This window comes from Anabrus simplex, chromosome X (genome assembly GCF_040414725.1).
Source record: "Anabrus simplex isolate iqAnaSimp1 chromosome X, ASM4041472v1, whole genome shotgun sequence".
Taxonomy (NCBI): domain Eukaryota; kingdom Metazoa; phylum Arthropoda; class Insecta; order Orthoptera; family Tettigoniidae; genus Anabrus; species Anabrus simplex.
Genome location: NC_090279.1, coordinates 187884391 through 187908526, shown reverse-complemented (window position 1 = coordinate 187908526; position 24136 = coordinate 187884391). Strand labels below are relative to the sequence as shown.

Below are 24136 nucleotides of genomic sequence, written 5' to 3'. Positions count from 1 at the left end.
CATACATTATGAAGAGCGAGAATGCCTTGACAACATTCACACAATATTGCACCTTAGATGAGACGACCTTACTGGCCAAATTTCTAAGCTAAAATATTTCACATAGGTTTTGTCCCGGCAGCGACGATACTTTCTATACGAGATGAATTTCGACAATCATTTTACTATACCGTAGTCTGAAAATTAAACGAGCCGACACAGTTTTTCAATTGTTTTAAATAATTGCCCTAGATATGTCCAAGAATGTTACATTCTTCACATACTATGTAATATTACTAAGAATATGTCAAATGAAACCATTGTACAATTGGCTTTACGTCGCACCGACACAGATAGGTCTTATGGCGACGATGGGAGAGGAAAGGCCTAGGAATTGGAAGAAAGCACCCATGGCCTTAATTAAGGTACAGCCCCAGCATTTACCTGGCGTGAAAATGGAAAACCATCTTCAGGGCTGCCGATGGCGGAGTTCGGACCCACTATCTCTCGGATGCAAGCTCACAGCTGCGCGGCCCTAACCACACAGCCAACTCGCCCGGTAGTACAAGTGCAGAGCCATGGTAGACTTTTAAATTTTAGGTCATCCGTATAATCATTTTCAGTTGTCTACAAGTAAAGGAATGTAGTCGGGCTCAGTGGTCGAGGCGCTGGCCTTCTGACCCAACTTGGGAGGTTCGATCCTGGCTCAGACCGGTGCTATTTGTAGGTGGTCAAATACGTGAGCCCCTTGTCGGTAGGTTTACGTAAAAGAAGTTCTGCGGGACTAAATGCCGGCACCTCGGCTTCTCCGAAAACCATAAAAGTAGTTAGTACTGGGCGAGTTGGCCGCGCGGTTAGGAGCGCGTAGCTGTGCGCTCGCATCGTGCGTTCGAATCCCACTGTCGGCAGCCCTGAAGATGGTTTTCCGTGGTTTCCCATTTTCACACCAGGCAAATTCCGGGGCTGTACCTTAATTAAGGCCACGGCCGCTTCTTTCCCATTCCTAGGCCTTTCCCGACCCATCGTCGCCATAAGACCTATCTGTGTCGGTGCGACGTAAGGCAAAATAGCAACAAAAAAAAAGTAGTTAGTGGGACGTAAAGCCAATAACATTATTATTAAAGGAATTACGTAAGAATTACATAAGAATCCGGACCCTACTGACCAGTAAACACTCGTCTACACCATTACTGTGACTGACCACTCTGATCAGTAAACACCGGGCCTAGACGCGTGTCAACCACTTGTCTCAGCACGTGCTAAGAACTGGATTACAATATCTCATGTGAGTGTTGTGGCCGAGATACAAGTGAGACATTCGTGTTACTACCTGAGTTCAGAAGCTCCTTGAGCTTTTCTCTCGTACTGCAGTTTGAGTTTCTTCTCTGTCCGTTTGAGACCGTAATTTTATCAAGCAGATGGAACATCTCGTCGGGTTATTGACGTTCAAACAATATATTATTCATGCATTCATTGAGTGTCGTAGCTGAATTTCAAGGTATGGCATTAATTCGTGAATTATTCTCTTTATCTACAAGTAGAGCTCTGCGCTGGTATACAAAATATTATCCGCATCCGCAAATGTTGATCCGCATCCGCAAATGTTGATCCGCATCCGCGAATTGTTATCCTGTTAGGCTCAGGTCAGATTTACGGCTTTTATGGTTCCAGGGTCTTTATATATCACCATTCTCCCATACCACTGTCAAGGGTCGCCTAACCACAAGCAGAAATAAAGAGTATACCTACCTGAGTGAAAATTAATAAGCTACATTATTTAGAAATCATCAGCAAAATTATCCGCACTGCCATACAGTTTACATCCCCCAAGACACTAACTAACTCACTCTCGTGGGCCCAACTATACGTATCTTCACATTGATTTGTTTTCGGCCGGCCAGTTCACGTGTCACGCTCTCACTCTTTCTCTCTCGCACACACACATTACTTCCCCACCTCTGCCTGCTTCCCGCCGCTCACTTCTGTCTACGCGGTGCTTAAATGAGTAAACTTTGACGCCCCAAAACAAGTGCTAAATATTTGATTGGCCAACTAATTTTTTATATGGCTGTATAAAGCATTCCTTCTGAAATCATTGTACCAGATCTGAATCTGATCGGAGACTTAGAGATGGAAGGGCTTCCTTGTTATCTTTCATCTCGTCATTACGAAGTCCTCCTTGCCATTATTCCCACCTGTGTGTCTCTTACCTCCAGCTTATGAGAGTCCATGCAGCTTTCATTCTAGATTAAAAGTCAGTCCGAAAACCGATCGATGTGAAGATACGTTTAGTTGGGCCCACGAAAGTTGAAGTGTGACGTTTAGCGCCACCGGCGAGAAAAAGTTGATTAACGCTGCTCGAAAATGTTTTTTTTTTTTGTTTTGTTTTTTTTGCTAGGGGCTTTACGTCGCACCGACACAGATAGGTCTTATGGCGACGATGGGATGGGAAAGGCCTAGGAGTTGGAAGGAAGCGGCCGTGGCCTTAATTAAGGTACAGCCCCAGCATTTGCCTGGTGTGAAAATGGGAAACCACGGAAAACCATCTTCAGGGCTGCCGATAGTGGGATTCGAACCTACTATCTCCCGGATGCAAGCTCACAGCCGCGCGCCTCTACGCGCACGGCCAACTCGCCCGGTCGAAAATGGTATGTTGCTATGGCAACGATAACAGAGATGCCACATTTAAGGACGCTGTCGCCACGTGGGTTGGCTTGCTCTCAGTCGCTTTTGTGGTATTACTCGGAGTGGTACTGTGTTAGCTGTGTTAGTTGTTGCTGCTTTATGTAATTATTTACATGTTTGTTTCCTGAATATTATTTTCGTTGTTAGTTCATTTTTTGTAAGTTGCTCAATGGCTACTTGTACAATTCTATTCTCTATTTAACATGTGCACTTGTTGAGGTTATTGTCAGTTTAGTGAATGTGAAATCTCATATTTATCGGCAATGCCGTGTTCTGTCTTAAATGCCGGAATTATTAGCACGAGTTTAGGAACGGGTCAGAGGTTATTGAATCGCCTTAGGACAACATAGTTGATTAGTGAAAAGGTGATATGCCGCAGATACAGGTATCTATGACAATGCAACGTACTTCGTAGTTAGTGCTTTCGCCGCTCAAATGCCGGACTTCAACTTTCGTGGGCCCAACTATAGTTTCGTCCGGGAGCTGACTTCTTTCTTACATAAGATCGCAACCGCGAGCTCGAATCATTAGCTTTGCTACACCTTCATTCTATTTCTTTTGCTCTGCTACCGTCCTGGGAGAATACACATCCTACAGTAAATACTTGAAATGATTCATCCGGACTGATTTATTTTCCCTACGTGACATTTTATTTATTTATTTATTTATTTATTTATTTATTTATTTATTTATTTATTTATTTATTTATTTATTTATTTATTTATTTATTTATTTATTTATTTATTTATTTATTTATTTATTTATTTATTTATTTTCACTGATTGCGTCATAAATGCTGTGCGTTAATAGAACGTCGGCAGCCTACATCTGTGAAAAGAAAAGAGTGCCACGCCACTGCCGTCGTGATGACATTACGAAGGCAGTGGGCACGCTAAACATTATTACAAACTCTATAGAGCCAAATAGGAAGCAACCTCTGAAAGACGGAAATTAATTTCTACCGTTAATACGCCCCCATTTGACGAATATTATTCACTTCCAAAACTTGATGTTCGTTTCTTGGAAGAAGACGGATATCGTAATTACATTTTGTGTGTTCACTCCTTGTATTCCTGTTAATTAGGAATTACATTTCGTGCTAGCAATATTTATACGTTGTTACGTAAACGTAACCTCCCGCAGTCCATGACACAGTCTCGCCTACAGTTTGTCATTGAGACATATTGAACGCTTCCGTTGAAATATGGTTGCATTATGATAAGTCTTCGATGATAACTTATTCAAACGTTTGAAAACTTTTCTTGCGTCATTGTAGAAGCCATCATGGCTGACGAGAAGCATGAGAAACAATACTACAACCGTGATTACTTCCAACGCACTTACCGTCGAAATCACACACATCGTTTTATCATGATTTAGAGGAATACTCTTATTAGTTACTAGCCTTTGTACTTCTGCCCATTTACCACCACGTTCAGTCATTTCTGTTTATGTACGTGAACGTTTGACTCCGGCATTGTCAAACTCCACTACCAGTAATAATAATAATAATAATAATAATAATGAGATAAGAAAAAGAAGATTGCAATATTTTGGAAATATTTACAGAATGGATGATTCCAGATTAACAAAAAGGATTTTCAAGTACCTTTGTGACAAAAAGACAACAACTAGCTGGATTCAAGACGTAAAGAAAGATTTAGAAATAAATAATACAAAAGAAGAAACTATAGACAGATATTTTTAGAAAGAGGGTAGGAAGCATGGAAGGATTCCAAGGAAGATTGAACAACAAACCTGGTGCGAAGTGGCCCGAGGACAGAAAGAAACAGCATAATAAAAGGGTGAAAGAATATTGGAAGGAACGGAACAGAAAACAACAAAGTATGAAGAATTGAATTGAAATTGGCACGTGGTCCTTAGCAGACATCATCGGTAAGAATAACAACAATTGGCAAATTGGCAAACTTATTCCGTGAAACCCTATCAGACACCATATCAAAAGTAAAATTTATGGGTGAAATATCAAAAGCATTCAGAATAAATAAAGGTGTAAGGCAAGGTGATGGTTTACCCCCACTCCTATTCGATTGCATCCTTGAGAAAATAGTATGAATTTGGAGTGAAAAACTGAAAGTACACAAGGTATCGCCAATAACACTGGGAATATGCTGCTGCTGATGATGATGATGATGATGATGATGCTTGTTGTTTTAAGGGGCCTAACATCGGAGGTCATCGGCCCCACACTGGGATGAAAGAACAGCGGTGTTGAAATAAATTGTCTAGCATTTGCAGATGATTTTGCCATACTTTCATAAAACCTGAAAAATGCAGCGATACAGGTCGATCTCCTGGAAGAAATAGTCAACAGAACAGGTTTAGGATTCTGTAAAAAAGAATTATGACAAGTATAAAAAATGCTCCAGAATTTCTAATAACAGAAATTGGTCGAATAAAGAAGGTAAAGAAATTATATTACTTGGGAGAAGCAATTCAAGAAATTGACCCCCTGTGGGTCGGGGACGCAGACGAAGAGTTCAACCATGGTATCCCCTGCCTGTCGTAAGAGGCGACTAAAAGGGGCGACCAAGGGATGATCAAATCAGAATCATGAAACTACTTCTGATTAGTACCACCACGCGGGGAACACCATGGGTCGCCTTTACTTACGCGTAGTACCACTATGTTGGGTACCAAATGGGTTTGTGATTATAGTAGCAAACGAGAGCGCGACGGCTTTTTACAGTACCTGTGATTAGTAGCACTCTATGAGCGACACCATGGGATGAGGAAACCCATGGTTTTGACTTGCCTATGATTAGGTGGACACGGTCCTGAATGAAACAATGCGTGTCATAAGTGGCACAGTAAAATCTACTCCTCTTTTCTGGTTGCCAGTGCTCAGCCACATAGAACCTCCTAGAATTAGAAGATTGAACAACTTGTTTAGAGAATACAGCAAGATATTAACCAATCCTGATCTCCCCATCCATGAAGATGCTAACGTCAGATTCAGCCGCCTCAAATCAAGATCTCCTCCTATTCAAACAGCACAGGAACTTGTTAGGAGTTATTTCAATCCAAAAGCAGATTGGCAACAAGAGTGGAACAGCGTAGCTCCGACTCAATGGCGGGCATTGTTCAATTATAAGAATCTTCCAGCTGGCTTTGATTTGCCCCGCAAGACATGGGTAGCCCTCAACAGAGTCCGTACTAACCACGGGAGATGTGGTTCAATGATGTTTAAATGGGGTATGAGATCTTCCCCAGCCTGTGACTGTGGTGCAGTTAAACAGACTATCGACCATATCGTCACCGAATGCTTGGAAGGGCATTCGCTGGATCTAGCCAGGACTTTGTGGTGGCTTCTGCTGAGGCCATACAATGGCTAGAGAATTTAGATCTAAATCTTTGAACCCTTTTGCTTGCATGATTGTTTTCAATGTTATGTGCATATCTTATAATTATGTATATAATGGTTTGTGCTTACTGTTCATTTATATTTAAGCTTTGTATTGTTTTGTGTACGTTACCATACGCTAATAATAGTACCCACTATATGAGGAACACCACGTGATAGTACGAGTCCCTGTGGTTAGTACCCTTATGTGAGGAACACCATAAGTTTGCGCTGCCTGTAAATGGCGCTGCAATGTGCGAAACAGCGTAGGTCTGTAATACATGTGCTAATTTCATTACCTGTGAGTAATACCATAATGTGTGGAATACCGCGAGTCTACGCTGCTCTTGATTAGTACCGCAACATGACAAATACAGTAATATTATTGTTCTACGCCAGCTTCTGTTCATGTGAGGCACTGTGGGTCGTTCCATTGATCGTTTTAAATTCATATCCATCCATCCATTCATTCATTCTTCGTCCTCACGTTTTGAATTGTGGTCAGTGGATGTTTTGGGGCTTTTAATTTGTCATTTCATTTCGTACCATTAGGGGCCGATGACCTAGATGTTAGGCCCCTGTAAACAACAAGCATCATCATCATCATCATCATTCAAGACAATGGTTTGGAAAAATCCGCTGTAGAAGAAAGAATGCACAAGATAGAACGAGCGTACGGTATAACTAGGAATATCTACAACAAAAAGTGTTTATCTAAAAACTTGCCTGGTGTGATTTGGAGTTTGGAAGAAGTTGTTGAGTGTTAAGAGAGAACCTTGCTGGATTTGCTAAAGATAAATTCGAATAAAATTTGAAGAAAAATCCCGATGTGGAAACCTTTGCAACTTCGACTAAACTCGCTTTACGAATGCTGACTTCATCGGTTTCTGTAGATGTCGAGTGGAGTTTGTCAGTCAGTCACTACTGATCTGCATTTAGGGCAGTCGCCCAGGTGGCAGATTCCCTATCTGTTGTTTTCCTAGCCTCTTCTTAAATGATTGCACAGAAATTGGAAATTTATTGAACATCTCCCGTGGTAAGTTATTCCAATCCCTAACTCTCCTTGCTATAAATGAATATTTGCGCCAGTTTGTCCTCTTGAATTCCAACTTTATCTTCATATTGTGATCTTTCCTACTTTTAAAGACACCACTCAAACTTACTCGTCTACTGATGCCATTCCACGCCATTTCTTCGCTGACAGCTCGGAACATACCACTTAGTCGAGCAGCTCGTCTCCTTTCTCCTAAGTCTTCCCAGTCCAAATTTCGCAACATTTTTGTAACGCTACTCTTTTGTCGGTAATCACCCAGAACAAATCGAGCTGCTTTTCTTTGGATTTTTTCCAGTTCTTGAATCAAGTAATCCTGGTGATGGTCCCATACACTGGAACCATACTCTAGTTGGGGTCTTACCAGAGACTTATATGCTCTCTCCTTTACATCCTTACTACAACCCCTAAATACCCTCATAACCATGTGCAGAGATCTGTACCTTTTATTTTTCAATCATATTTGTGTGATTAGCCTAATGAAGACCTTTCCTTATATTAACACCTAGATACTTACAATGAAGGAACTTTCACCCCATCAACTCTAATTAAAACTGAGAGGACTTTTCCTATTTGTGAAACTCACAACGTTATCGAGGTCATTTTGCAGTTTCTCACAATCTTGAAACTTATTTATTACTCTATACAGAATAGCATCGTCTGCAAAGAGCCTGATCTCTGATTCCACTTCTTTACTCATACCATTTTATATATATAAGAAAACATAAAGGTCCAATAATACTGCCTTGAGGAATTCCCCTCTTAATTATTACAGGGTCAGATAAAGCTTCGCCTTCTCTAATTATCGGAGTTCTATTCCCTAAAAATTTTGCCACCCATTCAGTCACTCTTTCTTCTAGTCCAAATGCACTCATTTTTGCCAGTAGTCTTCCATGATGTACCCTATCAAATGTGATCTACCCTATCCATCTCTCTCTATATATATGGATCTATTGAGCTCAAAGCACCAGCGACTTACTGTCAAAAACATTGAAATATTGTGTGCAACCCAATATAACATAGAAAATGTGATTATGAAATTTCATGCAACTGTTTTAAATCTTAATAACGTGGTTTCATCAACACCTTTTTTGTATGTATTTTCAGAACTTCCCTCCCCCCTTTTTTCTGACCATACTTTCCACCTTAAAATCCTTTCTCTAGTAATATGTGTAGGGTTATTCAGCTAAGACGCCCACGTCAAATAACCCGTGAATTCTTAAAGGTATCGACATTGTGTTTTCACTTTCATTAACGGTATTAAGTAAACTCTTGTCCTCATCCCGAGGTGGTGTAGCCCTTTTCAGACACATTCCCAATGGAGGCGAGCTGTATCGGGAATCGAACCCGGGCCTCCGAGTATGGCAGTTAATGGCTGTAACTGTTGCGCCACGGAGACTGACATTAATGGTATTAAGGGGCTCATAACAGAACTTGCAGTACTTTTCCAGGGTGTCACCATCCCCGGACGATCCTCGACTTTCCTCAAGGCACATGGGAAAGATAAACCGGTGATAGTCTTAATTTATCCATCCATCTGGTTGCAGTCCTTCCCCGTGGTCTACTACCCTTAACCTTCCTTTCCATGATCAACGTCTGTAGATTTTCTCCAGGTCGTCCCGCAGTGTGTGTCCAAAGAATTACAGTGAGTGTAAAAAGTATTCGTACGACCCCGCATATTTTAGAAAATGATGTATTTTTCATACGTTTAGGTACGTTTATGGATTGAAAGAAATCACTCATGAAATATTCAAATACCTGTTTTCATTCCATAAACAATATGAAAACAAAACATTGTCGTAAACTTGTAAAAACGTAAGAAACAAATAATATATCTTTTGGGAGCAGCAAAAAGTATTCGTACAACCCCTCTGTCTTCTGTACATTTCTCCATCAGTCCGTGGAATTCAATATTTTTTTAGGATTGGCCTTGGCGACTATGACAGCTTGGATGCGATTGGGCATTGATTTTACTAAATTCGCACAGTAGGAAGGGGTTATTTTCTCCCATTCCTCCTTGAGAGCAGTTTGTTAATCTCTCTTGTTTGAAATGCGCCTACAGCTAATTTTTGTTGCAAGGTAGTGCCATAAATGTTCAATTGGGTTTAGGTCAGGGGACTGGGGAGGGGTTTCCGACCGTTTGGGAGTGTTGTACAACAACCAAAGCTAGACATCTCTATCTTTGTGTTTCGGATCATTGCCCTGTTCAAAAAGATGTTCACTTCCCAGTCCTGGCAGGTAAGTTTTGCTTCTAAATATTGATGTACATTTGATGGTCCGTCTTGCCTTCAATGAAATGATTTCCCACTCCCTTAGCGCCCATAACCCCCCCCCCCCCCAAATCACTGGACCACCCCCATGTGTTAGTAGGAATCAGGTTCCGCTGCTGTAGCTCGGTGTTCGGTTGCCGCCACACTAGGAGGCTCCCGTCTGACCCGAAGATGATGTACTTGCTCTCATCAGTCCAAAGAGTCCTGTTGAAAATCTCCAGACTTGTGTTTCGGTGCTCTGTGGCAAAGCGTAGCCGTTTCAGACGATTAACATTGCTCACATAATACTTCTTACGTCCCCGACGCCTGTGGAAGTCCATTTGATGAAGGGTATTGCGCACAATCGACTCACTCACACTAGTACCTCGCCGTTCCAGCTCAGCAGCAATCTTCGGGACTACATCGTGAATTTTTTCTTCGCTTATCGGACAATGACGTGCCTGTCGGCCTTTGTCGGTGCCCGGTGACGTCCAATTCTAGGCTTGTTTTGTAGCTTTTTGTCTCGGAAAAGCGGTCGATGATCGAGTGCCCTGTTGACTTAGGCCTCCCAACTGGTTCTGCGATACTTTAGAGCGACCATATCTTGTTGTGAAGGCGGATGATGACTTCGTTCGCTGGCTGTAGTTTCCGGACTCTTTGCCCCATTCTGGCAACGTGTGAATGCACTTGAATGGTGCCTTGTCAGCATCTGAGTCGAAATGGGTGAATGGGATACGCCCGAGACACAGCAGCATGCAGAACGTCATTAGCAGGGAGTGGAGGGCTGATTTTACTCGCGACAGCGGGGGTCGTACGAATATTTTTTGCGGGTCCTCAAACGAAAATTTATTGTCTGTGATTTTTTGCAAGTTTATGACAATGTTTTGTTTTCATATTGTTTACGGAATGAATAAAGGTATTTGAACATTACTTGTATGATGTTTTTTCAATCCATAAACGTACCTAAACGTATGAGAAATTCATTATTTTCTAAAATATGCCGGGTGGTACGAATACTTTTCACACACTCTGTATTCTTTCGTTGATGCGAGAAGAAAGGAGTTTTAAAATCTTCAGCTCCTGAAGTACGGATGCATTGGTTCTTTTTTGTGGCCCAAGACACATGTTGCATTCTACGCCAGAACAATATGTAGGAGGCATCGATGCTGTTTTTTTTCACAAGTCTTTATGATGGAGGTCTCGCAACCATATGAAAAGACAGAAAGCACAGGGGGTGCAGCGAGACGGATCTTTGTATTATTAGTTATTCCGTTTTGCCAGATCTTAGTTAATTTCTTCATATTGACTCGTCCTTCTCATCTCTTTCTCGGAACTTCCCGTATCACTTATTGTTGACGTAAAGTAAAAACTTCCAAACTGTCTGTGAGCTCAACCTGCGCTGCACTATCTGCCACATTGAGTTTAGACTTACCGAGGTTGAGCTTCAGTCCATATTCCAGACTCGCATTCTTCATGCTTGTTAGCATATCTCAGAGCTCTTCCTCACTGCCGGTACGCAGGGTGGTGTCATTAGCAGACCGCACGTTATTTTTCTCCCCGCAATTGAGATGCCTCCAACCCAATCATCAAATGCCTTCATTGTGATATTGGTACATGGTACATGCAACTGTCAGCCCTGTTGTATCAGGTGTATGCATACGTTTTTGCCGATATTTATGGTGAAGAGAACGCGTAATTTTCAAGGGAACTTCATTTTTTGTGTATTCAAAATATTGGTCATCGGCTTCTGCACACTTCGCCCATCTTTCAGGTAAGTTATGAATACCATGCCAGAAAAACTGCGTGTCTTTTTCGGCAAACCATTCGTCGAGCCTTTTTTCAACTTCCTCGTAATTGCTGCTGTGCGAGCGCGTACCCCATTGATGCGAAGAGGTGATAGATGGCGCCAGGTCGGGGCGATACGGCGGCTGCGGAAGGATGTCCCATCCAAGCGATTTCAAAGTGTCTTTCACTGGTTTTGCTGTGTGAGACGGCGCGTTGTCGTGTAACAAAATCACTTTGCCATGTCTTCTGGCCCATTCCGGCCGTCTTTCGATCAATGCATGATTTATATTAGACTAATCATTTGTTGGCGAGAGCGTTGTGCATCATCGGTTTCGCGGGGCTTGAAGAGTCTTCGCATTTTCGTGGTTTACCAGAGTGCGCACTGCCTTTCACATTGAAATCACCACGTTTAAATTGTTGAAACCATGTCTCTCATATTCTAATCGATGGAGAGTGTATGTTTCTACCAGCAAACGATGACTTTCCACAGCCTTTTTCTTTTGATTAAATAAGAAAACAATGCTTGTCGCGAATGGTTCTTTTTGAGGCACAAACATCTACATGATCACTGAACGATACAAAACAGACGTTAGTGTTTGGCGGACTCTAATTTTCCTCCGCCTAAAGTGATTGATTGGTGAATTTTGAAGACTAATTTCTGTCTGCGCCATTCTTTTATCACGTTTTCAAGGACGCGGTTGAAGAGAAGAGGAGAGAGTCCATCGTCTCGTCTTACTCCCGTTCTGATTTCAAAGGGATCTGGGATTTTCCCCTGTGAATTTAACCTTGGACTTATTATTATTATTATTATTATTATTATTATTATTATTATTTCCGGCTCCATGACCAAATGGTTAGCGTGCTGGCCTTTGGTCACAGGGGTCCTGAGGTCGATTCCCGCCAGGGTCGGGAATTTTAACCATCGTTGTTTAATTTCGCTGGTACTGGAACTGGGTGTATTCGTCGTCGTCATCATTTCATCCTCATCACGACGCGCAGGTCGCCTACGGGAGTCACATCAAAAGATCTGTGCCTGGTGAGCCGAACATGTCCTCGGACACTTCCGGAACTAAAAGCAATACGCTATTTCATTATTATTATTATTATTATTATTATTATTATTATTATTATTATTATTATTATTATTATTATTATTAAACACGTACTCTTTTCCTTCTTCGATGGTATGAAATCATGTAAGTCATTGGAGGTTGTTCATTTCTCATCTTTCTTTGCGTCGGTATCCCTGTTCGTTGAGAGGTTAGAACTCCATTTGCTTTCGTATCAGTGAGATTGTTTACGTAGATGGTGTCACTTGTAACCACTTTCACCTGCTACCTGAAGCTATGCGATCAAAAACTACTATTATATCATCTGGCAGACTGTTTCAGTTAGCACTAGTAGTACAGTCGGGTGCGTTTCCAGCGGCAAACCGACGCGGTTAGTTTCGGGTTGCCATGATTCTATAGAAGAATAAATGCGGACGTTTCTTCCGTGGAATTAAACATTGAGGATGCCCTGGACAAGTTTTGAAAATGGCACCCCCTCCCGCTCGTTAATGAACGATAATGTGCCACTTCCAGTTTCGGTTCGGGAGGAAATTCTCCCTTAACCCTCCAGTGGAGAGCCTTCCCATTATCCACCACCTGCCGCTAACCTCTGTGAATGGTCGGCGTATTCGTCTTTGGTTCAAAAGGCCCTGGATTGGACGCCCGGCTGGGTCGGAGATTTTAACCAAAATGGTTTCCTATACACGGCATATACTGCCCACCCTCGCCTTACAAGGGCTGCACCGGGCTAGCAATAGCCTCCATACAGAGGAGTTGAAGAGGCTGAGACACGCCCAGGTACCCAGTTTTTTAGCGAATGGAATCTACCATTCGAGCTAAAAATTCCCTTGACCCCGCTCGCTACGAAGATTCACCTCTCTTCATACTCGACCCCGTAGAGAAACGGGACAACGGTTGGATGATAATAATAATAATAATAATAATAATAATAATAATAATAATAATAATAATAATAATTGTTTTTCGTCCCACTAACTACCTTTACGGTTTTCTGAGGCACCGAGGTGCCGGAATTTTGTTCCACAGACATTATTTTACGTGCCGGTAAATCTACCGACATGAGGCTGGCGTATTTGAGCACCTTCGAATACCACCGGTCCGTGGTGGTGATTATTGTTTTAAGAGGAATTACAACTAAACAACCATCCTCTATATAATACTAATCAAAGAGAGAGAAAAATGCAAGAGATCCCACACTTCGAAATATGAAGATAGCGGCGAAAGAAAGACAAGGGCCACGAAGGGCGTGAAAATGAAAGACTTCCTAGGCCTCGAAAACCTAATACCATCGAGGTCGGAAAAGACCAAGAGTTGACCGAGGGAGTTGACCGCCCCCACCCACAGGGAGATCACCTGTCCGACAAAAACATCCAGTCAGAGAGATTACAATCCCCGACCCGACTGGGAATCGAACCGAAGGCCGCAAGGCTCATTCAACCAAGGAGCTGGGCTATAGGGCAGCGACGAAGTTAAAAGCTAGAACAGGAACGGAATAAGGATACATCTTCTTCCCGTACTGTCTTTGGCCAGAAGTGTCCGAGGACATGCTCGGCTTGACAGTTCTGTAACTCCTTTTCCCGGTGCACCCCATGTACGCTGTGTGGGGACGTTGTCTGGGGGTGGAGGTGTAATTGTACAGACTAGGAATGGAAAATTAAACGGTCGTGATCTTGAGAAAGGTACCATCCCGGCATTTTCCTGGAGTTAAAATAGGAAACTACAGATTATTATTTCGAGGATGTCCGACGGGGGATTCGAACACCTAGTTCAGAATTAGGAACCATAACTGCCCGTGCCGCAAGGTGGTATCATGGGAGTAGAATGTGTTATTTATTGAGATGCGGATAGGGCTAATCGTTGAGAAATCATGTCATTTAAATTTAGACTCGTGCCATTACTGCCAGGTTTCGTAATCTCCTTGGAAGAGAAGAAAATCTTATATAGGCCACTGTCGAATGGAAAATGGTGCGGTTCGGGAGATATTTTTGAAAGGAAATGTCTCGCTTCATATAATCAAATCGGCTCCACACAGGAACCGCTTTCATGGTCACTTCAACGGTACGGGTTGGCTGGAAGCTTATAATCGTGATGTGGTGCATTCCAACCTCACTGTCGGTAGCCTTAAAGATGGTTCTTCGTGGTGTTCCATTTTAACCTGCTAAATGCCAGGGCTGTGTCTTAACTGAGGTCACGATCTCCACTTCCTCAGTCCCCAGCTCTTCCCTACCCGATCATCGCCGAAAGCCTATGAGTTACACCAACGTTAAGAAAAAAAGAAAGTAGTAATAACTGGGTTTAATTCCCAGATCTCCTGCGGTAGACTGAATGCCTTTCTGATACTGTGGCGGAAATGTATTATTATTATTATTATTATTATTATTATTATTATTATTATTATTATTATTATTATTATTATTATTATTATTATTATTATCCCTGTGGGTTAAGGAATAGAATAGTCGGAATCGCATGAAAATGAATACTGGCAACCTTGATGTAAGTAAATGATTACAATTTCAGAGCATAAGATAATAATTTATTCCGGAAAACTGAACAGTTTAAGTGAGACTCTGTTATTCTTGGATCCGCCTCTACTTTGGATACAAGATACTATACGAGCGAACAAGGAAACAAAGAGGTTCCGGGTGGTATTCTGCGGCGTATCTGTCCATATTTCCTGTAGCTGGTTTTCTACAACGTACAAATTCGTTGACTGCTGGAGTTGATGCCCCAGATGGTCCCAGACATATTCGATGGGTGAAAAATCTGACGATCGGACAGGCCACGGAAGTTTGACAATATGACGGAGGCATTCCTGTGTTACCTTTGCTTTGTGCGGCCGAACATTATCCTGCTGGGATATGCCTCTTTGAAACCTTGCCATGAACAATGCGGTAATGTGCCTCCTGTCGAAATCTTAACTGGACGAAATTTCTCTGACTGCGTCGTAGAGGCTCATCGGGAGGTCGGTGAGCTTTTCACAACCCGGAAGTAGTGTTCCACTACAGCACGAATGAGGGTTTATTTTTTGGGTGGTGGGGGGAGAAGGAGTTGGTACCCTAAGTCCGCACCCCTCCCCCCCCACCCACCACCACCACCACCACCACCACCATCACCGCGTGGTGATCAACAGAATCTACATCGCCTTCGAAATGCTGTCATTTTTAAGAAGAAATAGCGTCAACAGAGTGGGTTGGGAGGAAATGATACTTACGGAAGTATCGTGCTACTCGGTATATATGGTAATAAGGAATGTGTTATTGAAGTTGGTACTGCATGTCGAGTTTTGCAGAAAAATTACAATTCCTTCATGGTGCGCTTTTTTAGTAATTGAATGTCGAGTTTTGCAGAAAAACTATAACTCCTTCGTGGTGCGCTTTTTTTTAAAAAAAGTGCATTCACTCCTTTCGGCATCTACTTCATTTACGTTGCGACTGCTGGCTTTCATAAAACTTCTTAAGAATAAACTGCAAATTCCTGCTAACTCTTTATCATATTTTAAACAATGTTTTGCGTGTGGTTTTGAGGATTTTTTTGAATGCCTCGTTTAACATATGGCATTTCTTTTAATAATAATAATAATAATAATAATAATAATAATAATAATAATAATAATAATAATAATAATAATAATAATAATGACGTGTTGTGACCCCCAGAGAGATCTTTCGAGTTGACGTCGTTTAGGCGACCTGCGCGTCTGTCTGCCTACCTAAGTTTAATTCTAATGGTGAAGACGGCACAAACACACCGAATAAGAGGAATTAACCCGTGACGTTGCTTAAGAAGGAAACCGTTCATTCTCAAAGTCGACTCAGTTAAGTCATTGAAAGTTAAAATCACCGACCCGGCCGGGAATCTGGCCTGCGATGCTAGCATGCTAACCATTTAGCCATGGATCCGGACTATGTTTTTGCATTTCCACTCTTGGACAGGAGCCAGTGGGTGGAGAGGATAAATACTAACATCTAGTACGCGAACCTTTTCTTGAGCCCTAGTTCCCATTCAGTACTATGGAGTTCAGGGCTCAAGAAAAGGTTCGCGTACTATACTTTTCACTTTATTTTCATAAAGAATATCAGTGCTTTTCACATCAAGTATTTTGTTTGATTACATCAAAACTGACAGCTTAATCGTTTGTTTTTTAGCTGATAGTATAACGTTTCTAAATTTCCTCTTTAGTTATCATTATACCTAACGTATCCATTTATTTATCTTGCATTTACTAAGATATGACTAAGACACTTGACCTTGGACTTTGCGTACTTTCATTTGTATGATTCAAGGAAGTGACCCTACATGCTTCTTCTTATTCTTTTTTTTGCTATTTGTTTTACGTCGCACCGACACAGATATGTCTTATGGCGACGATGGGATAGGAAAGGCCTAGGAATTGGAAGGAAGCGGCCGTGGCCTTAATTAAGGTACAGCCCCGGCATTTGCCTGGTGTGAAAATGGGAAACCACGGAAAACCATCTTCAGGGCTGCCGACAGTGGGGCTCGAACCCACTATCTCCCGATTACTGGATATTGGCCGCACTTAAGCGACTGCAGCTATCGAGTTCGGTCTTATTCTTATTATTCTGCCTCTTCTTCTTCTTCTTCTTCTTCTTCTTCTTCTTCTCCTCCTCCTTGTACGTCGGTCACGATTCCGATTCGAATATCGTGATCTCATGAACTGTCGGTACTTTGCAGTGGTGCTTGTTATTTCTCGCCGAGTCCTCTTTTCTACCATTCACTTCCATCGCTGAAATGCTGTGTTCGTCCGGGAAACGAGAATTTTTAAGAGCATGGGTGGATATCTTCCCCTGGTTAGTATATGAATCCGACCGCGTAAAATGTACTGCACGCGCTAACTACCCGCAAAATAGCGACTCAGAATGATGGTTTCCCATTTTTACACTAGGGTGTGCCTTAATTAAGACCACGGCCGCTACCTTCCCAGTCCTAGCCCTTTCCTATCCTTCCGTCGCTGAAATCCTTCGATGTGTTAGTGCGACGTTAAACCACTAGCAAAATAATAATGATGTTAAAATACAAAAGAAAAAATCAAGTACATGTGGACAATTTAATGTGGTTTGAAGTGGAGTCAGAACCAAGTAAACCGAGCTCGATAGCTGCAGTCGCATAAGTGCGGCCAGTATCCAGTATTCGGCAGATAGTGGGTTCGAACCCCACTGTCGGCGGCCCTGAAAATGGTTTTCCGTGGTTTCTCATTTTCACGTCAGGCAAATGCTGGTGCTGTACCTTAATTAAGACCACGACCGCTTCCCTTCCACTCCTATCCCCTTCCTGTCCCATCATCGCCATAAGACCTATCTGTGTCGGTGCGACGTAAAGCAACTTGAAAAAAAAAAAAAAAAAACAAGTAACGCTCCATTTGCCGAATGTGTAGTAAGAAATAGTCTTCAATGTTTAAGCGTATGACAACTTCATTCAATATTGTCTATTTTATAGCCATCAATGAAATGCTTTTTACTGTCTTCTCTAAGTACGTTGCCCTTGCAACTATAAATAGAGAGACAAAACAATATGTAAATGATTTTTAAAATTTTCATTTATGTTATTGTTGAACAGTTACAAGAGGTTATATGGGTTTTTAAGACTAAAAAATGCTCATTGTTTCAGTATTTTGGTTGATGGTTCTCACGGACCGAAGTGCTAAAGAACATGTGATTGTTTACGCTCGTGTTTGTGATTGGCGCGGTGGGGGGGGGGGGGGGCGGCAGATAAGCGAAGGCATTTTAGACCTTTGTGCCTTCCGAGAACGGAAGGGCTGAGTCGTATCTGACTGATGTTACTGGGCTGCTGGATATGTAACTTATATGTATGTCCATGTGAAAAGTGGACGAAAAGTACATGGTTAGTGGGGAATTGACGGAGCATTGTCTATGATTGGCTCTAAATCGGATTTGGTAGTACGTTTGAAAATGGAGCTTTTATTGATGCATTTAATCTAATCCGTGTATTTTGTTGGAGCTCTACCCCGCCTTCTTTTCTCTGTGCTATCCCATGAATTGTACTTTTCTCTAGGTCATTCTGCCTTCTAATGTGCCCGAAGTACTTGACGATCTGCTGCTGCACTAATTCGTCGTTATTGACTGGTTCAGTTCATCATTCACCAATGATCTGCATTTAGGACTGCCGCCCAGGTGGCAGATTCTCTTCACTTGTTTACCTAATTCTTTTCTTAAATTATTTCAAATAAATTGGAAAATTTGTCGAGAACATTTCCCTCGGTAAATTATTCCAGTCTCCAATTCCTCTTCCTATGAACGAGTATTTGTCCCAGTTTGTTCTGAGTCATTGCACGGGGCTTTCAACATCCGCCTCCAACAGTCCGTTCCGAAGTCATCAAGGCGCTTTAGGTCTAACGTTTCGATTCTGATGTGTACAAAAATACAGAGAACACTAGATTCTTAACCAAACGCATTTTTGTGTCCATGGTGATACCATGGCTTTTCCAGTTCGGTCAGTTGTACCATCGCAATTTTAGCTATCCTAGTTTTTCTTTTATCTCTCTTCGGTTCATCTTCCCACTTTGGTTATGACCCCCGATATGCAAATTTCCCCTGTGGGTCGGGGTGGTAGAACATCCACGGCATCCCTTACTTGTCCTAAGACGTGACTAAAAGGGGTCCCAGAGATTCAACTTTGGAACATGGTTTATGACCCCGGGGCCCTTAGCTGAGTCCTTGCATTGTTTTCCACTTGTATCAGGATCGTCACGTTTAACTATCTTATCCGACCTCGTTTGGTCAGCTGTTCTTTTCCGACGCCGATTTTAATAGGATTTATTTATTTATTTATTTATTTATTTATTTATTTATTTATTTATTTATTTATTTATTTATTTATTTATTTATTTATTTATTTATTTATTTATTTATTGTATCAGAAACACTAATATATACATGTAAATACAAACTGTTCAACCAAAAGACAACTATATAACAACATAACAATCATTATATATAAAAGGCCCCAATGTGATAGAACTGGACTATATAGGGGACTTCCTGTCGAGCACGGTGCTTGGAAAAGTTGGTTCCTTAATGTGTAGACTGTCTTTGGAAATGACGAACCTCAATGAAAGGGTCTAAAGAGTCTTTCATTTTTCACGCTCTTCGTGGCCTTGTATTTCTTTGACAGGGCGAGTTAGCCGTGCGGTCAGGAGCGCGCAGCTGTGAGCTCGCATCCGGCAGATAGTGGGTTCGAACCCCACTGTCGGCAGCCCTGAAGATGGTTTTCCTTGGTTTCCCATTTTCACACCAGGTAAATGCTGGGGGTGAACCTTAATTAAGGCCACGGCCGCTTCCTTCCCATTCCTAGGCCTCTCCTGTCCCGTCGTCGCCATAAGACCTATCTGTGTCGGTGCGACGTAAAGCAACTAGCAAAAAAAGAAGTATTTCTTTGGCCGATACTTTCGTATCGGATCCCTTGCGATTAGTGTTAATAGAGGATGGTTGCTCAGTTGTACTCCCGCGTAAAACATCACCTGCAAGTTGTTCATGTTTCTTATGATTTGGCAGGTGTTTCTTCTGTCTGATGTTTAATATTATAATTGACGCACTTACATATCCAGTTTTATTAACTACGTCCCATTCCACTTGTTTGAGAGGGAAGTATATGAGTGACTGAATAAGGACAGACTGATACTTGGACAAGACCTTTCAGTAATTGTATACATCGAAACGTTAGAACATGATTTAGGATGGCTTTGAATCCGAACAAGTGAGTGTATAGAGTGATCCGTAGTACGACGTAGATAATATGGCAACACATTGTGTTACCGACTTAAGACAAATATTATGTAATTTAATTTACACCGAATAGTGATAATCGTACCCGTTAGCATCGTCGCCCCACATGTTTAATGATAGTAATGCGTCGACATCCAAATTTTGCACGTATAAAGAAATATTCTTATTTTATTATGCAGGCACTCTAGGAAGTATTGCTCATTTCCATTTGTTGTATTCCCTATCTTATAGAGCCCCTTAAATGGGTGTGCTCTGTGCTCTGTGCAATGAGGGCACGCCCCCTAATGCTGGAAAGGCGCCAACAGTTTTCCATTGCTCCTCCAGAGGGCCAGTTCGAAAGGTCGACTGAATCAGCTGACGTCATGGTGCTCCGCCATTACGACGAATATCTCTACAGAATCAGCTGTGAGAAACTGAACGAAAATCGAAATTTATTCCAGGAAACGTGATACCAGTGTAAAATTTAGCGTTAAAATGGAATTTTACAAGTGAGAGAAGAATTTACGACGTTTGAATAACCACACTGTAAGTAATTTGCAAGTTCAAGTCTTGAAACGTGATTTGACGTTTCTCAGTATGTAGGCCATTCATTACGATATCCTTGAAAATGTATGTTTTTATATGACTGTTTCAACTAATTGAAGTACACTTCAAAATACGATGAATTATTCTTCTATACCCTTGCTCTACCCAACTGAATCTGGATTGTGTGTTAACAACGCATTATAGTCAGATTAAGGTATTTTTTTTCGGATGAGTAGGCGTGTCGACATACACCACTGTTATTATTTGCAAGGTTTGGGATACAATTTATTTTTGAACATTTTTATTGAAACCCACTGTTTCATTTTTGTAAATATTATCATTGATACAGTAAATATAGTATTGGTGTTCTATGTCGTAATCGGACATGTTGTAGTTTCCATCTTATGTTGGCTTCGGCAATGTTCATACAATCGAAGAGACAAACGCCTTGTTTTTTCGTAATACAAACAGATTCTTTTCCTTCGTAATGACAACATTTGCGTCGCGGTCATCTTATAACCTTGAACTCTTCTTTGCAGTCAGTGATTGCATTTATTAAGTGCTGAAAAGATAAGAGATCAGGGATCGCAGAAAAAAGCCCGCTGTTACAAAACATAGATGACCCCAATATATTTTTTATGTTCATATCTAAATTAAGTGATCAGGTATTTGTGACACTTCTTTTTTTAGATAGTTTGTATTTTTTATGTTATGTGACACCGAAAGGAATAAATCCGTATTCAAATGGTGCTGTGAAGGTTAGGTTTGTGTACTGTATGTGTTATTTTAAAGTAAGCTGTATTATTTTGTAATATGCAGAAGAGGTTTTTCGTATTTTTTAGTAATAATACTTGACACGTTATATATTTAATTTGTCATTTATTAACATAATGGAGTACTGTCAGCTTTCTCGGCCGATTAGTTTGAAAGGAAATTCTTTAATATCCTATACGATAAGATTCCCATTTAGTGGGAAAAAATGTTCATATGTAGGCTGTCTTTATTCAGCAACACATGTACCGTTCAGGTAGTTCTGGTTAAGAATTAGCTCTACAGTGATCACGTTCTGATCAGAGGGTAGGTTGGTAAATTAGCCCTTCTAACCTGGTGGCCTGAGTGAGGTTAGGGTGACCACCTCCATTGGTGGACGACGGATAAGAATATCAAAATAAAGACACACGTTGCAGAACTTTGAGGGACCAGAACAGCATAAAATTGCGTCACAATTCCTCTTTCATATCTTCTCTGACATGTCTACAGAATTTGTTTAATTAGGTAGACCTAGAATTCATTTTCAGTATCTATAAAAAAAACAGAGAAAATTTTTATATTTACAAGTCTCAAATCTTACAAAACATAGACAATAGAAAGTCAAAAATTAATATTTTACTTGTAGGCCTGCAAACATATTTCTATGTAGAATTCTGTAATATGGTGAAATTCCCATGTCTGAAAGACAAAAGTTTATATTTTATTTGTAGGCTTGCAAACAAGTTTCTAGCATCACAAAATACATTTTATTTGTTCTGTTTAAATGTGTACTATTTTTTCTGTAACCTATTCTCCACAGACAAGCCAAAATGTCTGTTTCGTTGAGTACAGTACCTAATCTAATCGTGATGACATTCAATTGTAATGAACGAAAAACATATTTGCTTGGCAAGTGCTGTTTCTCACAGGCCAATTTAAAAAGCCTCCAAATACAAGACTGTTCAAAGGAATTCAGGATGAGTGGTCAACTTACCTGAGGTTACCTAAGCCTCTACGTGTAGACCCACAAAAGGATAATGATCATATTCAAGTGATTAAAGGGGTATTTTAATATTGTTCACCATCACGTCAAGAAATATCTTACGAAATCTCCCTGTGTAAATATTTATTTCGTAAAACTTATTTTTGACAGTGTTATCACTGTCAGCACACATTTTGTGTGCATACATGTTTCATATCTACTTGGGCTGGGGTAGATTTCCATCCATTTCTCAACTAGATATTAAATAAGAGTGCTGAGAAGAGGATTTTTGATTCCTATGGATTCTATTAGGAAACATTTAGAACAGTGGTGTTGTGTGAAGGTAAACTCAACTAATTGGAGATATGTTGCATATTCGGTTACATATGCAAAATATTTAATGGCATATGATTTTTTTTCACTGAATTGTGGAATAACGTTTTTTTAGAAATATGTTCTTGGTAGGCTACATCTTTTCGTATGTCATGCAGTGAATGAGCATGTTTTTTAAAAGAACATTTGCTGGTTTTAAATGCATAAAGCTAATAGTTTTTTGTAACAGACAGCAGCTAATATATAACAAAATGCAACCATGGATGTCATTCTGAATTTATAATCTGATATAATCATGAATTTATAAAGAACATGTCATTGTTCTGTGCCCTGCTTCTGTAATAGCTTCTGTAATAATGAAACACCGAAGTTCAAAGATAAGACTAGGATCTTGCAATTCCACTCAGTACATCGTATAAATGTTGTTGATAGGCTCGGATTTTTTTCTGTCCTTTTTACAATTGAACTATTTTCCTCATGTCCCTGTCTATTTATGGTGATGTCTCTTAATTATTCTCTATTTTTTTCCTACAAGTATGTTTTAATAGTTTTTTTTTTTTTTTTTTTTTTTTTCCATCAGATGGACTTACCATTACCAGCGGCCAGCACAGATGGTATAGAGAGGGCTTGCAGCAGGTGTTTGCAATTGAATTACCTGTGGAGAAGAGAAACAAAATAGATTTTTCTCACTTTTTGGGGGAAGAAAAAACTAATGCAAGCCTTAGCTAGAATAATGTATGGAAGTGAAACTAACTAAAATAGCCTAACATGGACATTGTTCCTTTCCCCACAGACGGATTCACTTGTACAGCACCGAAGCAGATTGGCTTTCTCTTACTAATATATGCCTTGAGGAAACACAAATCGATGTATTTATTTTCAACACTATTCTCACATAAGACCTAGAGACCTGCATGTTGCGGACTAGAGACCTTAGTAAATTAGGATAAAATGAAATTTCTTACAAGTGCCATGCAGAAAACTTGGCATGATCTTGTGAGAAATGAAGATGTCTGATCATCTTTGGGAGTGGTGCACCCTCTGGAAGAAAGACTTAAGATCTGCAAGGCTTAAATGGTTCAGGCATGTAAAGAGAATGTCAAGCACTCGAACATCACATGCATATGTGGAACAGCGGGAGGAGACCTGTTGGATGACCAAGTAACTGTAGATATAGAGAGTAGAGTAGGGGACTGGAGAGTGATCATGGAGGGAGAGAGAGACCTACATGGAGAAAATGCTGGGGAGAGCTCGTTCAACACTACCCTACCCAGCACACTGGAAGGGTTACATGATGATAACTATTCTCTGGTACCCAGATTTGTACCTCTCTTGGTCTGATGGCAAGCAGTCGCCTATGCTTACCATCACTACCGTACTTAGAGCAGTGTAATTACTCTATGGGCATCCATAATGCACCGTAATGTGTCTTGCCTTATGTTAGTTAATTTCACTGTTAATTAGATACTTTCCAAAATTATTACATCACTGGGCGAGTTGGCTGTGTGGTTAAGGGCGCGCAGCTGTGAGCTCTCATCCGGGAGATCGTGGGTTTGAACGCCACTGTCGACAGCCCTGAAGATGGTTTTCCGTGGTTTCC

The 24136-nt window shown here is 41.0% G+C and overlaps 1 protein-coding gene across 6 annotated transcripts in view; it reads left to right on the top strand.

Annotated features, from left to right (window-relative positions):
- The window catches only part of LOC136885883 (myotubularin-related protein 3), a 339670-nt gene that overhangs the window by 223047 nt on the left and 92487 nt on the right, over positions 1–24136 (top strand). For 3 of the 6 annotated variants that reach the window (XR_010861633.2, XR_010861634.2, XM_067158570.2), the window contains exon 1: positions 21043–21136. The exons of 1 other annotated variant lie outside the window; for it this stretch is intronic. Coding sequence is in view for 2 of the 5 variants with exons in the window: in XM_067158570.2 (XP_067014671.2) it covers positions 21110–21136 (27 nt within the window). In the remaining 3 variants the exon portion in view is untranslated. Of the gene's footprint in view, positions 1–20322; positions 20472–21042; positions 21137–24136 lie in introns of those variants that run through there. 2 more of the 6 variants (XM_067158567.2, XM_067158565.2) reach the window with 2 other exon arrangements.